Genomic DNA, 16,423 nt, shown 5'->3' with positions numbered 1-16,423 from the left:
AATGGGGGAGTGTTTGTGTGGCTATATTATAACAATCCTATAATGTCAATATAAAGAACAAGTTTTAGGAGCCAGATTTGTCTCCTAATATGATGAGCATTTATGTATCCATTATAAATAGCGTAGGGATAGAGTTAGTGCAGCGTACTTCCTTCATCCCTTCTGCTACCCAGTGACATAGTCTATATTTGAATGAGAGGTTGCCTGTGGTGGTGTTTTTGTGAGAAACTATCACAAAATATCCACATTGATGACAATATTAAAAAGAAGCCTGGGATATCAACCAAAAAGAAACTCATCCAAGCTTATCATTTGGGATGTTCCATAAATGAGGCCTCTGTAGTAAGAAGCAAATTGGACTGGAAGCATTTCTGAAAACATCAGAAGAAAATGTTATCCTGACCGCCTTATTTACCAGAGAATCACAGGGAAAGAATCAACCTGAAAAAATATGTAGATACCTGTGCGCTGCTTTCCCCTGCAAGGCAACTAGCTGTTCCAGAAGGCAATTTGGGTTGTGAAAATGGGACAGGGAGAAAGTATTACATGTCTTCCCCTGGTACTGTGAACCCATTCTGAATTGGAGGCCCCCATGGCTGCATTTACCCTTTAAAAAAATGCAGAAGATCTCCCATTACCTCAGCTAGCTTGTGGGACCAGCAACACAATCTTGCAGTATGGAGTGTTCGTGTTCAGAATGCCAGCCAGCGAGCCATGCTTTCTTTCAGAATGCTCCATTACATACCCCAACCTCATTTCCTGTTTCCCTCCAACATTGGCCTGGTTCACTGTTGCTGAATCATGATATGTCATTGAATCATGAGTTGTTATTATGTGTGAACCCTGCACTGTGGTTTAACTCCGTTAACCACAAATAACTAGGGGTGGACGAAAGTCACTTACCTGTCATCGAAGCTTGTTTGCGGTGGGGGGGAGGCGCTTCGCTGCTCCCCCCGCGAAGTTCAGGCCAGGGGGGGAGGCTTCCCGCCTTGCCCAGCCGAAATTCAGGCTGGAGGGGAGGCTTCCCGCCTCGCCCAGTCGAAATTCAGGCTGGGGAGGAGGTTTCCCGCCTCGCCCGGCCGCGAACTCCAATTTTTTTTTTTAAAAAAAAGCCCACGTGAAAAAAAAACAAAAAACGCCCCCGTAAAAAAAAAAAAAAAGCGCGTACGCTAATGGCGGCCCCCATAGGGAGCCGCCATTCGCGTTCCTTATTTGGTCGCTGTAGTCTACGTAAATCTTTACGTAGACTACGGCGACCAAATAAGGAAGGGGAATGGCGGCTCCCTATGGGGGCCACCATTACCCGTACGCGCTTTTTTTTAAGTCACCCGTGATAGGCTACGTGTCGATTTACGTAGCCTGTCACGGCTGACTTTGCAAATCTAGCCGTGATAGGCTACGTTAATCGTCACGTAGCCTATCACGGGGGCGTTTTTGTTTTTTTTTCTTTTATTGAAATGGCTGCCGCTCCCGCCCCACATGAACACCCGCCGAACCGCCGGCTGGACCTGCCGCTGGGAGGGACATTCAGCAAAGGTAAGTCCAGTCCCGGGGGGGGCGGGGGGCGGGGGGATGCGGAGAATTTCTCCCCGAAACTTGTTCGGGGGGCCGAACACATTGGCACTCAGCCCCCCAAAGTTTTGGGGAGAAATTCTCCGCCATCCCTACAAATAACCCACAGTTGTTATCAACACTGGGTTCTCTTCCTGGATTGTTCATGGTTAACAACCCAAGTTAAACCATAGTTCAGCCAGCCAATGATTCAATAACAACCCATACTCAACCCATATGCAACCCATACTCTGGGTTGTCATTAGGGATGTACGAAACACTTACCTGGTTTTGTTCAGGGACATCCACGGTGGGGGGGAGGCGCTCCATCCCTCCCCCCGAAATCCTCGATGGGGGGGGAGGCGATCCATTCCTCCCCCCCGGAATCCTGCCTGGCCGGCTCCGCTCTGCGGCCAGGCTGCGGAGCCGCCGGCCAGGCCAACCCGCAGTGGGGCCTCCAGCTGCTGCCAGGCTGCTGCAGACGCAAATGGCGTCCTGAGTATGGGACGCCATTTCCGTCCCTATGGTAACCCGTGATAGGCTACGTCCCTATGGTAACCTGTGATAGGCTACATTTCCATCCCTATGGTAACCCGTGATAGGCTACTCAGGACGCAAATGGCGTCCTGAGTAGGGGACGCCATTTCCGTCCCTATGGTAACCCGTGATAGGCTACGTAAATATTTACGTAGCCTATCACGGCTAAAGCAGGGACGCAAATGGCATCCCCTACACCATTTGCGTTCCCGTTTTAGCCGTGATAGGCTACGTAAATATTTACGTAGCCTATCATGGATAAAACGGGAATGCAAATGGCATAGGGGACGCCATTTGCATCCCTGCTTTAGCCGTGATAGGCTATATAAATATTTACGAAGCCTATCACGGGCTACCATAGGGATGCAAATGGCGTCCCCTACTCAGGACGCCATTTGCGTCCGCAGCAGCCCGGCAGCAGCCGGAGCCGCCGCCACCGCTGCCGCCACCTCCGGAGCCGAAGCCACAGCCGGAGCCACAGCCAAGTAGGCTCCGTTTCGCAGGGCTTTCTCAGGGTTTTGGGGTGGGTTGCTCCGTTCCGCCATGGATTCCGGGAGGACGAATTCACTGGAATTCGGCCCCCCTGGGATCCGTGGTGGAATTCTCTAACATCCCTAGTTGTTGTTACGTGTGAACCAGACCAGTCAGTCAGCATCCATGCCCAAGAAGCATGCTAATTCCCTTTGGGTTGTTTTGTGCATGTAGGGTTGCCCCTTGTTGTTTTTTCCTAAAGATTTTTTGGGTCCCCCCAAGCCTGTTGCTACCTCCTACCTGTGTGTGGATGGTGTTGTTTTGGCCATGCAAAGATAGGCACCTGGAGAATAGTTTGCTATTAGTATATATGATACTTGAGTACCAATTAGTCAAATGCAAAGTAACTTGCCTTTCCCACTGATAACGAGCCACAAGGATGTAAGCTTGCGAGGTAAGCACATCTAGGGCAGAGTGCATCCTTCTGAAACAATCTTAGGCCCTGATATGCTTTCTTTTAGACATTATGGATTGAACATTCTGTTTATAAAACGTAAACCCCTATTTTAAACCTTAAACCCCTCTACCATCACTACATTATGCTCCTTGTATACTCTTCTCTATGGCTGTCCAGGACCCCAGTTATTTTAATTTTATTTACCAGGAAGTTACTGGTAGAAAAATGTAAGGTATCTGCACATTTCACTGTGCAACCTGCCTTTACCCAAAAACCTTATTATAACAGAACAGTTCAGGTTTGGGAAAGTGTGTATCCTTCTTTTTAGCTCAGCACACTTAGGAATCACTAGTAAATTGGATTAAATTGAGAATAGTTACTTCAGCGCTAAGCAAGTAATTCCCATTCTGATAAAAGCAGCTAGATGACACTTAGAAAGCTGCCACCAGGCAAATTCTGGATGGTGCTGCTATTCACTGTGCCAGTCAGACAACATGGGTTACAGATTGAGAGACGGTTGGGATCGCTGTATAATCCTGGCTATCCAGACAGATGGTTTCCATTGTATTAATTATTGACCACTAATGCTTACTTATAATTTAAGACTAGGTGTGCACAATGTTGGCCCCCATGTGGATCCCACCCACTTTTCCTCACAGCCCAGCTGATGTTTGGGCACTTTGGACAAGCCACCTGACATCTGCCCAGCAACTATTGACAGAGGCAGCAGAATATTTTTTTTTTCCAGTTGGTGAAATATTTCCGCTGCAGCAGAGCCATTATTCTTGCAGCAGAAGTTAATCAGATATTACCCCTTTCCTAAAGCCTTATTGGAAATAGAGCCCAGATTGAAGACAGCATCTGGGGATTTAGGGAACTTGCAAAACACACCCCTTGAGCAATGTGATTAGACGGATTAAAAGGATGAGGAGGTGCCATGATATAGAGTAATGAGGAATAAATCACCAATTAGAAGGCGGAATGGGTACTGGCAAGAACAGGGAATAACAAATTATTTTAAATGAATTATTGAAATATGTCAGCAACAGCAACTGTCTCTCCCTAATGCGTTTCCACTTACAATTGGCAACATATATGCCTACTGTCAAAGGCTTCTCTGCCTGCTAAATGCAAAGAGTTTTTTTGAAATCTATAAATCAAACGGAAAAACCCTGAAAGCAAAACCTAGAAGACATACAGTTTTCATTGTGATTACATTTTTCATTTCTGATTAATTCTGATTAATTTTAATTTATATTTAGCAACTGAAAAATAAATTCAAACGGGGCACTTTTATAATTTATTATTCTTGCAGATTGCCCCATGTACTTCCCTAGTAGCAACCCTTATGTGGCACTGGGACTGTGAGAAACTGGGGAAGAGATGCAGGTAGTGGATCCATCATTGCTCATGAATTTGAGGGAAAATGGAGAATCCAAAAGTAGCACAATCTCTGAAGCACTGCAGTACCTGTCCAATTGTACTACCCCTCTCGACTGTATTTCTTTCATTCAAATTCAACCATGAGCATTCATTTATTTCCTTCAATAGTTCTACTGTGCATGCAGTGCTAATCAAATTTGTCCTGCAGCTCCATATCTGACCAAAATTGACCCTAGAAGGAAAAAATATTCACATGGATCATTTGATATCTAAGTATACATAGACCTGTAATAATTCACTCATACCGTATTGCTCTCTTTCCTGTAGTATCGCAATGGTGAGTGGATATCCAGAGAACGTGAAATCACAAAAGCAAATTTTTTGAATCTGACAGCTGTGGAGTGCCAGATCCCTCCTCTGAACAATACAGGAACAGAAGCTATTCGTTTCATGATGGATGTCAAACCGTACGGAAGATGGCAAGTGAAAGTAGGAATTTCTTGTGCTACTAGCAAAACAATTTTAAAAGAGATTTTTCAAGCATTGTGATGATAAAATGGAGATTACAGATTGCAGCTCCCTGCTAATCACTGTGAATAGGGGTGCAGAAGACCAAGAGATCTTCTGTATTTAGTATTGCCTAATAATAAATAAGAAAACAAAGGAATAGCAGAAATTACAATTTTAATAAGTAGTCTTAAGGTGCAAATTACAATCACTGTTCTGTTCCTAGTAATCATCCTGAGCTGATATAGTGGGTAAATCAATTCTTAATCATCCGCATTTCATTTCTAGAGGCACCGGCTGAAATTGTTGATTAGGTCACAAGTGCAAAATTACTTCAGCTTCATACTGCTGCCCACTGGGGGTCTCTGCCTCTCATCTTCCATGTTGAAATTGGTATACAAGACAGGCATACTCAAAGAGAGGACACAGAATTTCACCAAATTAACGTTACTTGGGCTCCTTAAACATTACTGTAGCTGAGTGGAAGAGGCTTTTCTGTAAGCTCCTTCTGTGCAGCTGGGCTAAAAAACATTCAGATGACCCAACCACTTGGACCGAAGCTGATCCTATAGGTCTTTCCCATGGAATTGGCATACATGTGCAAAAACAAACACATTGAAGGTTGCAAATTCCATGGTTGGAGCCTACACGATTGGCCACTAGCTCTACCTACTTGGTTGTGTCACATCTATAGGTAATAGATGAAGTGTGCTGTCTGTGCTTACCACCTAACTTCCTTTTAATCTAGCTGTGCCTCTAAAAATCTCATCTTACTTGTTTAGATTTACAGTGAAATCTTAAACATGTTCATTCAAAAGAAAGTCTCACTGAGGTCAAAGGGGCTTAAACCCTACACGTGTGCTTAGGATTGTAGCTTTCAGTAGACTTGAATTGGGGTGGGGTATCATTTCCGGCCCAAGAGCCCTATTGTCCCCTGGGAAACATCCTGGAGGACGCATGCCAGCAGTGGGTGGCCCCAGCCCAAAGTGGTCATGGCCACTCCACTCTCTCTCATACACCATCCACACATATCCTTCATTCATACACACCCTTCTCAGCCCCATGCCCTCATGCAGATCAGCTGTGTGAGGTGTGTGTGGGGGGAATTTTCCCAGATCTGTGCTGAGAGAGGCTCACTTTCTCAGCACTGGGCAGGTAAAAGGTGTTATCTTGATCAGCTGCATGCAGTGAGATAAGACCTTTTCAGCAGGGGCTGGGGGCTGGGGAATAAGCTGGGGGGAGGAGAAGGGGAACTCCCATGGGCGAGAGGTTCCTCATGCCTGATTTATATAAATATGTTACAGATGTATGTCTCCTTTTCCTGTCAGAGAAAGATGACAATCTGAACAGGTAGAGCTCCATAGGAAACTGCTTTATAGAGCACTCACTCACAATGTGTCCTAGTCTGAAGTATCCGTGCATCTTACTTTCTTAAACCTTACATTTTAGCATTCATACAGTTGCTATCCAGACTGGCTCTAAAACAGTGTGGCAGCACTGGCCCAAGACATTTGGCTGCCAGAAGCAAAACCAAATAGTGCCCCCTTCCCCTCTATCACCAACATTGCCACACCATTCAGACACCAATTCCTGCCTTCATCTGTCCCTTGAAGTGGGCTGCTTCACCCTGCTCCATGGAAGCACTGGGCATGTTGTATGGATTCTAGAAAACAACCCTTGGTTGCTGTTATGTATCCTCCTCTTATGTACCTAACCCCCACTGTCCTGGATCTGTTTCTCTCCCATCCTCTCTACCACGAGGGGGCAACTTGTGATCCTCCAGAGCTTTTGGCCTACACCCCCATGATTCCACACCATTAGGGATGTGCACAAATCAGCAAAACTTGAGCTCGCCAAAGTTCTCCGAATCTTGAAGCTCACTCTGACTTGAGTCTGTATCAGATTGTGAGCTTTGTTTTTTTCCTTTTCCCATGAAAATCTATGCATATTCTCTTGCATATTTTTCCAAATGTACACATCAGTTGTGTGCATTGTTGAAATGTATGCATTCGTCTCCCATTGATTAAAGTGTATTTGTACACATTTTTGAAAAGTATGCATTTTTCATGCACATTTTTTTAAATGTATGCATGCTGTCAAATGCATTTTGGGGTTCCGCAAATGACGTTGCAAACTCGGAATTGTACGGACTTCAATCCCAAGTTGCGTCCGAGTCTGTGCTAAATCTGAAACATGAACTGGGTATATCCTGATCAAAAGTGAACTGAAACAAATTTCTCATACACCCCTACTCACCATCGACTGTGCTGCCCAATACTCTATGTGCTGCACAGGAAACTTTGTTCCCCGCTACTACTCGCAACTAGGGATGGCGGAGAATTCTGCCACAGATGCCAATGAGGCTGGATTCTAAGAATCCACCCCCGCCCCCGGAGTCCATGGCAGAATGGATCACTCACCTCCACCACCCTACGAAGTTCGCACCGGCCAGATCCTACCTGCCACCGGCAAGGTCCGGGTCCGTCCACTGCCATCCGCTGCCGGTCTGCGGACGCAAATAGCGTCCAGCATGGCGGACGCCATTTGCGTCCCTGCTCTTTGCCGTTATAGGCTATGTAAAGATTTACGTAGCCTATCACAGCAAAGAGTAGGGACGCAAATGGCATCCGCCATGCCGGATGCCATTTGCATCCACAGACCGGCAGCGGACGGAAGTCCGGCGGCAGAGGGATCCAGCCGGCAGCTCCGCGGACTCGCCGTGGAGCAGAGCCAGCCGGGGAGGATTCTGGGGGGAGGAATGGATTGCCTCCCCCGCTGCAGACTCCCAGTGGACCCAGGTGAGTGGGATTCGTACATCCCTACCCACAACACACAACAAATTTATTTATTCTTTTAATGAAAGCACAGCAAGCAAAAGAAACAGGGTTTATTTGAATGTCTTATTACAAAGAGGCTAGTGAAGGTCTAACCATTATTAATGTTCATTGGTTTGATCATTAGTGCTGCACTGAGAAAATAAACATCTTGAGGGCTTTGGTGAAAGAAATAAAGAAATTAAGGTTAAAATTGCATTAAGAGTGATCAGATTATATCAGTTTGCCTTTGCTTGCAAAATGGTTGAGTGTTAAACTAATCCTTCTTTAAACTCTGCAGCTCTAATCACTTAGGCTTAGAATCTTTTCTTAGTATTAGGGGTTTGCAACTGTTGCATCATGTCCCACATGAAGTTTACCTGGGACCTTTATTTCTATATCTGCTCTTGTGGAGGGAGGCTGTGCCTGATCAAGAGCTGAATACATTGACCCAGCCCTAACAAATAACTACATCCAAATAGAGGCTTGGTTCTCAATTTCAGATTTGAGACCCATACTTCACATTTTACAAATTAAGCCCTAGCTAGAGGCCCTTGAAATAGTTTTTCTATTCAAATACCTTTTTAAAATGCTCTTGTCTATGAAGAATGCAGCTAGACAGGCCCTCTTTTCAATCAGATGCAGCGAGAATTGGGTTCATTCTTAAAATTGTGGCAAGTGATGCTGATTCAGTTTCATTTTCTCTGAATAGCTTCTAATGTTCTTTCCCAATTTTGAATTCCAAATGCTGGACATGGCAGTCTCTCCTGCCTCCATGCCACCTGTTCACACCTGAGTGAACACACCTAATGTGTTGTCAACATAAATTATTCTCTGGGAGACGTCACTGTATGTGGATCCTTTTGACCTGTTCTATTTTGTGTCTGCCTTGGGATGCCAGATGTCTTTTAAAAATGATTTAAAGGAGTTTTATTTTTGTTGTTTGTTTGTTACCCTCACCTCTCCTTTCTCTTCTTACTCTCTTCTGTCTTCCCCAATAGTTATACTTAGACTATAAACACTTTGTCTTTTTTTTTTTTTTTGCTTATGAAACTATGTAAAGTGGCATTAAGACTATGGATGTTGATGATGAAGACTGGTTGAGGAAAATGAGCCCTTTGATTAACTCAAGCATTTGGTTTTCCATTTGTTTGTTTGTTTGTATGTTTGTTTGTAATGCAATAATTCCATGGATGACCGAGACATCGGAATGAAAGGTGCACATGTTTCAGGTTTGATTAATGGACTGACCTATGCAACTATTTTCAAATAGGCGACAAAAATGCAAAATACAACATTGAGTCCTCAGAAAGAAAGTCAGTGTGAATGTTCAGGACATCATTCTGCATTTTAAGGATAAATCCCAATTCAAACAGAAATGTTAGTTCAATCCCCTACATTTAGGATTCCGTATAACCATTTTCCAGAGGGACAGGAAAGATGTAAAATACAAACACAGTGAAACCTCTCATAACAACATAAGAGCCATGCTGGATTAGACCAATGGTCCATCTAGCCTAGCATTCTGTTCACACAGTAGCCAACCAGCTGCCCACAGTAAATCCACAAAGAGCCATGAGTGCAACAGCACCCCCTGGCCCATGTTCCCCAGCAACTGGTGTACATAGGCACACTGCCTCTGATACTGGAGGTAGCATAGAACCATCAGGGTATAAGGCCATTGATAGCCTTATTCCCCCATGTATTTGTCCAATCCACTTTAAAAGCTATTGAAATTGGAGGCCGTAACTACATCTTGCGGAAGTGAATTCCATAGTTTTAGCTATGCTATCCTCCTTTGAAGAATGAGACATTTGAATAAAAGTCAGTGTGAATGTTCAGGAAAACATTCTGTAGGTCAGGGAATAGATTGTCCTCTCCCTTCGCAATCAATACCACAGAGAGTCAAAGCTTTAGGCTATTATGACTTTATTTTGCTAAAGACTAGCCTTTCTGCAAATACTGACTGAAGGAAGCTCTCAGACTGCCCCAGGCCCTGAACAACTAATCTGTGAGCTCTAATCAGAGAAGACGAACCGGAGGGTAGTGAAGTTGGCAACAATTTCCCCATGAATCTCATGGCTAAACTTGCTTCACAGTGATGCCCCTCCCTTAGGGTGGCTCCCTCCTACATTGGTTTCTAAGAGTAGCTATCATGGCGGAGTGTCTGAACCCTGTCCCTAACTTTTTCTGCTTTGCTTTTCAATGTGCCCTAGCATCTCGCAAGTCACGCCCCCCACTCCTCCTCCTCCTCCTCCTCCTCAGAAACTTGAGTTCTTATGGTAGAGGGAGGGGGCAGCAACTCAGCCTGGGCCATCTGTTTGTCAAGGCTTTTGGAAGAATCTCTCCCAGCATCTTGGCGTTCTAGGGAAGCTTCCTTCCTCAGGCTCTGATATAGCTGTTCCAACCCTGATTCAGAATCAGAGCCACCAGACTTCTCAAGGGGCTTATCCCTGACACTGTATTTCACATAGAGGTCAAATCCTGTACTGATTTTCAAAGGGGACAAAAAAGATATGAAAAGCAATATTTCCTTTTGAAGACTGAGATATCTGAATAAAACTTTTGGTGTGCACATTTCGGACACTATTCTATATTTCAAGTATAAACTCAAGTATGAACCCAAGCTTGAAAATGTGAAAATTTTGGAGCATTAGAATGAGGATTGGTATACATTCAGGACAAATTCTATATTTCACCTTTAAATGCCAGCTCTACCCCCAAAACTGGGTAGAGACCTTCTGCAAGCAGAGCCCTTCCTCTTGTGGTTGTGAAGGCAGATCTTGGATCCAACCACTTGATAATATTCATAAAGGATTATTTGTCTAACCAAGAGCAGGAGGAAAGATACATTCCCACACTTACTATCTAGTCTAGTTGAATGGCTAGTACCAATATCCAAATGTTACCAACATTATGTCAGCCGTGTGCATTAAAATATTATGCAACAAGTTCAACGTGTTATGATGGCTTGGCTTCTGTGCCAAATGCAGTGTCAACTTCCCTTTTCTTGCCTACCACTCTGTCTTAAGTTAAAATTTAAATGCATGATGCCTATACCTCTCATAAATACATATGGCACAAAGGTCAGCCCCTATTTTCTGCTCATTCACCTAGGAATGAATGCTTTATGAATGAATTAATGCCGTAGGAATGGAAATCCATCTTGGGTGGACTAGAGGGCAAAGACTGCCATCTAGAATTGTCTTACTTTGAAGCCATCTCAATAAAAGCTTGTTGACATCCATGAGATTTCTCTAGAGTAACTGTTTTATGGATTGCAGTCAAAATGTCTGAAACAGAATTTATTGTTCAAAATTGTGTCTACTTGAGTAAGAAATTTACGGGAAGAGGTTTAACAAAGTAGGCAGTTATCAGAAACCCCAGATTTTATCTGAGCAAAAAGATATTTTGGTAATAAATGAATGGCTTTTCAGTTTGCAGCATCAAGTGATTTGTTAGCTTGCAGGAAAGTAACTTGCAAGTGGTTTAATTTATCTTCTTGGCAGACATTTAGTTCAGGGGTGTATTAGGCATGTGCTTTAGAATGTGCAGACAGAATCTATATGGAGCATGATCACATAAAATGATATATTTTTGTATATTTTAGATTTCTAATGATGGATTCCAGTATAGTAATTCGAAAGTTTTGACCTTGTATGACGGAGTCTGCCAGGATTGTGAATTCCATCAAAATGGGCTTTGTAAATTAAAGGTAATTTCAAAGCACTTAGAGGTTTAATGCAGAACATCCATCTTTTTCTTAACCCTCGAGCTTCCTTGGGTTGGCGGTATACCTTGACAAGCCTCGGAGAAGCAAATGTGTTTATTGATCACTGGAAAGCTAAATATATTTTTTCCGTTCACTTGTAAATTCTTCCCTTTTTGATATAAATAGCCAAGAAACCATACATTGTACATAATTTTTTTTCTTCCAACTATAATATTTTATACGCACAGAGAATTTAGCACCTCTGTGCTGTAAATGTTCATGAAAGTAAATGAAACTCTGGAAATAACAGAGGTTATGTGATTATCTCTGATAAGGCTTCTTTCACACTCAGAAGATTCCTGATTGTATGGGGCTCTTGCTAGGAAGACATTTCTCTTGGTGTCTGCAAGCAACTTTTCTTTCTAATGCATGGTGTCAAATCCTTACTAGTCCTTTTTAGATTTACTGGGGGTGTTGCAACTACCAATCCTATTACCTCTCTGAACCCATTATCTTTTAAGTATAGATGTGCTTGCCAGAGTTGACAAACAACTCTGAATGACCATATAGGCTTGTTTCCCTCAGAACTGCACTGTGGTGACTTTTTTAACATTGAGACAAGGCCTAGTATAGTATATTTGGGGATTTAGCTGGTAAGTGCTGCCACCAGCCAGGACTTTGAACTGGGCCTAGAAGTGAATAGGCAGCCAGGGAAGGTGTGTTTTGTGTGTGTGTTTTAAGACTGGAGACAGATCTGTTTGAACAGTGCCAGTCAAGTCTGCGGCCATTCACTGAAGCATCTACATGATTATTTTAACATATGTTTTCCCCTTGATGCTTGAAGTGGCACAAAGCAGCTACAGTAAGTGGCCAACGAGGCTGCCATGTGTCCCCCCCCCCACACACACACACACACACACTGCCCCAGTGTCTCAATTGGAACAATGTTATGGCAGGACATTCTGTTCTTCCAGATGTATTGTTAGCAGGGGGTAGGAGTGGAAATGGTAGCCCCCACTGGCCAGATCAGTCCTTATTACAGTGTATGCTCTACACAATCCAATGCATGTTTACTTGAAAGTAAATACCATTGTGTTCAATTGTACATACTTCCTTAGGCTGTGATCCTAAACACACTTACTTAGGAGTAAATATCACTGAACACAGTGAGGCATACGAGGATTGTGCTGTGAATCTGTTTGGCTACATCTGTGCACTTGAGTAGCGAAGGATTAGGAAGACCTGTCTTATGAACCAAAATAAATATTTCAAGAGCTCACATGGGTGTCGTACTTCTAATTTTTTTCTCATAAGCGTGCAGTGGAGAGTAGGATCCAGGCTCTGAGTGCTGGTGTATAACTGGAGGATGCGTTCCCTTGCTTTGGTACCAAATCCTGAAGATTGTCAGACGTGCCTCATCCACCTAGCTCTAGTGAAGCTTTCCTCCAGCAAAAGCAAGCGAGTGGGGCAGAGCTCCAACATGCTGCTTTAGCTGTTACTTTATAAGGATTTGTTCATTGTAGCTGATGCTTTCAAGAGGAATTGGGCTTTGTCTTATTATTATTGTAAGCCTTCTTAAGAGAGTCTCTACCCTTAAAGGTAAAAATAACTATAACTATTTGAAATAAATAACAATTTGCAAAACAAAAATGTGTGGAGGACACTGAGGTTTTGCAATACAGGAAAGTTTGGTCACATGCCTAGATGCATGCTAAGTTCTATAAAGGCAGTGGTAGGAAACCTTTTTTTTCTTCTGCTGAGGGCTGCATTCCTTCAGAGGTCATCTGTCAGGGCCACGTGCTAGTGTTGAGCAGGACTTGCCAGTTGTGGGCGGGGCGAGAGCCAAACGCTGGTGGAGCCACCCTTTTGAACTCTCTTTCTGCCACTCGTTTTCTCTCACACACACTTTCTTACATCCCCCTCTCCCTCCCTCCTGTCTTCAACACCCAGCAGGCTCCTGGGGAAGGGACAGATTGGTCTTGCAAGAGGTCTAACCTAATCCCTTGCAGAGGGCTGCCTGAAATTAGCCTGAGGACAGCACGCGACCTTAGGCTGCCTGTTGCCCACCCTGGTATAAGGATGTGATCACTGCATGCAGTGCATTGCAGAGTGCGGTGGCCAAATTTCAGCATTGCAGGATCTACTTTATTTACTAGAATCTGAGTTCCATCAACCCAAGCCAGGTGTGAAACAGTGGAGGACAGACATCCACTTAGAATGAGGGGACAGCATGCCTCTAAGTACATGCTTAGTCCAGGAATTTGTTTTCACTAGGGATGCCATGAGAGTCCGCGGGGTACGTGTGTGGGGAGTCTGATGGACTCCTCCTTGCCTGCCCTCCCAGACCCCAGTTGCCAAACCACGGGGTGCTCGCAGACCCACTCAGCGACTGCCCCATGACTCAGCAAGTGCCGCCAGCTGCCCCGTCCTCCCAGTGAGCTGCCATTCTGTGCAACAATGGTGGCTTGGGCATGTCCACAAAAGGCCCATTTACACAGCATTAAAGGTGTGAATGGAGCATTCATGACTGTAATGTTGTGTCAATGGGCCCTTCGTGGTTGCCAATTACACGACATTACCTTCCTGGAAGTGCCTGAGCTGCTGCTGTTGTGCACAAAGGAGGCTCGCTAGGAGGATAGGCAGCCCCGCAGCTTTGCCAGGCACTCACTGGGCCATGGTGAAGCTCGTGCGGTGCCATGAGCAGCAACGGGTGGCGGCTGGGGCTTGGTGAGCACCTGGTGAAGCCAAGCATGGGTGAGTGTGTCCGTCTGCAGTTTTCACAGCCCTTTCACACACAAATCCACACCTGGTTTCCCTTTCAAGCTTTCTTGGTTTCAGCCACCTAATTTAGAAGGGGAACGGGCAGAAAAAAGCCTTCTAGTTGCTGTTAAACAACTGAGAGTCAGCAGGCCCAGCCTGCCCAGGAGGCAGGGTAAGGACCTTGCCTCAGGTGGGGGATCGGGAGGGGCATTCCCCCACATTCACAGCCCAGACGGCTGCCCAGTGCCACTGCTTTGGCTAGCTGCAGCAGCTGAGTGGTGGTGGTTGCTGCTGCCTGCAGGCCATTGAGCACCCGTCACCTGGGCCAAATGCCCAGACTCCTCAGAGTGACACATTGGGAGGCCATTTTGGAGAGTCTTGCCAGGCATGACTGCTGGAGGAAACTGGCCAGCAGGCTCTCCAGAGAAGCCAGCAGGCCCAGTGCCTCACTCTGAGGACCACTCAGAGGGAGGTATTAGGCCTGCCAGATGCTCCACACAGACCCCACACATTGAGAACTTGGCTGGTGGGAATCTTTGTAGCACCCAGCCAGCAATCCCTGAGCAAGAAGGACCCCTCAGAGTGAGACTGTGGTAAGCGTTATTGTCCAAACTGCTGCTGCTACTCCAACAGTACAGCAACAACAATGTGTGTGTGTGTGTGTGTGTTTGTGTGTGAAGGTGAGGAGGAGGCAGAGTCCTCCCACCTATGACAGCACAGCATCTTGTGCTGGCAGTCAGAAATCCTTGTGGTTCTACTGTAGATCCACTAGTAGTTCCAGATCTACTTCTGCCCACCCCTGTTGTAGAGCGTAAGTCCATGTAGGGGGCAGGAATCTGGGAGAGATGCTGCTTTGATTTTTCAGTATGACCTTTACAGTTGTGGATGTGAACATTCTGAGGAAGCCCACAAACCAGAAATGCAGTTGCCTTGTTTGTGAAGAGGAAGCCTGGCTCTGGTGCTTTAGTTAAAAAAGAAAGAAAGGAGGCTGCTCCTGGGGCCAGAACACATACAAATAAAAAAAACTTTAGAAGCACAACATTCTGCCCCATTATGACTAAGGACCTGTGTTCTTAGAAGGGGAGATACAGCATTTTCCACTTGACAAATGACTTCCAAGCAGTTTTAAAATGTCAATATATATAGATGGAAGGGATATTTTGCCAAGCTCTGAGGAACTAGTTTTGCTTTACATACTGATACTAGGTCATAAAACAGAGATTTCCTATATCTATAGTATGTGGGAAAAAAAGCCCTGATTGACATTTCTTTTTAGATAAAGCCCCATAGTAGAGCCACATTTCAGATGGACCAGGCATTTAATCACCCTGATAACAGGTGTCTCGTATTAATGATCACGTACAGCATGTTAAGGACTCTCATATAATTCTTGTTGCAGTGCCATTACCCAGCAGCCTGAGGTAAGACATTCACAACTACAAGAACCTGACAATGAAGCTGGCAATGCCAGTGTCATTTCAGCAATTTTTAAGATACATTTTTATTCTTCCCCCTGGTACAGAGTGCTAGCATTTAAACTGCTGTCATTTCATTATTCTTGGAGCAAAATATTTCATACTATCTCAAGCAATTGCTAACTGCTCATTTGTCTTTTCTTTTTTCCTGGTAGGAAAATGCTTGCAATATAGATGGACAATGCTATGCCAAAGGCGATTCGAGCCTTACCAGCTCTTGTCTTCTCTGCGAGCCTGTGATTTCTAAATTCACCTGGTCTATCAATGAAAGTAAGCCCAATAGGCAGGAAATAAGATGGTATACAGGTTTTGGAGCAAAAATTCTCTCTATATATATTATATATTCATATTGCTGTCCTGGACCTGTACATTGTGTACATTTCTAACATTTCTCTAAGCTGTAAGCTACTTTCTTTAGTGGAGGCTGATTCTTATTAACTAGAATACTGTGGAGCAAAGTAGGTAGTGGATTTTGGATCCTACTGGTTATATACAGGTTCCAGTGCATGCTCAGATATTTCTGCATTCTCTTCTAAGACTATTACAAGAATCTAATCTGGAAATCAACAAAGCATGAATGATTGTGACCAGGTTTCTTATCTTCCACTGGTAGCCAAAGCTGATAAAAAGCAGGTCACAGCTGCTACCTGAGAATCTGGGAGCAACCCTAGGAGCAGGTGGCTCGAAGTTTTTGAGGGCCCTTGGACAAGACACCCTCAATGGGCCCATTTCTCAGCGAGTCTGCCTTCTCACTGCC

The 16,423-nt window shown here is 44.6% G+C and overlaps 1 protein-coding gene across 1 annotated transcript in view; it reads left to right on the top strand.

The window, feature by feature from the left end:
- LOC146358384 (von Willebrand factor D and EGF domain-containing protein-like) overlaps positions 1-16,423 on the top strand; it is a 431,792-nt gene that overhangs the window by 197,211 nt on the left and 218,158 nt on the right. The window contains 3 exon segments of the mRNA XM_084809588.1: positions 4,727-4,888; positions 11,330-11,434; positions 15,822-15,936. Of these exon segments, the coding sequence (XP_084665714.1) occupies positions 4,727-4,888; positions 11,330-11,434; positions 15,822-15,936 (382 nt within the window).

This window comes from Heloderma suspectum, chromosome 1 (assembly GCF_057233095.1).
Source record: "Heloderma suspectum isolate Gila_16-S chromosome 1, 16-S_ref, whole genome shotgun sequence".
NCBI classification, from domain to species: Eukaryota; Metazoa; Chordata; class Lepidosauria; order Squamata; family Helodermatidae; genus Heloderma; species Heloderma suspectum.
Note: the sequence above shows the minus strand (reverse complement) of the source record. Positions and strands in the feature narration are given on the sequence as shown.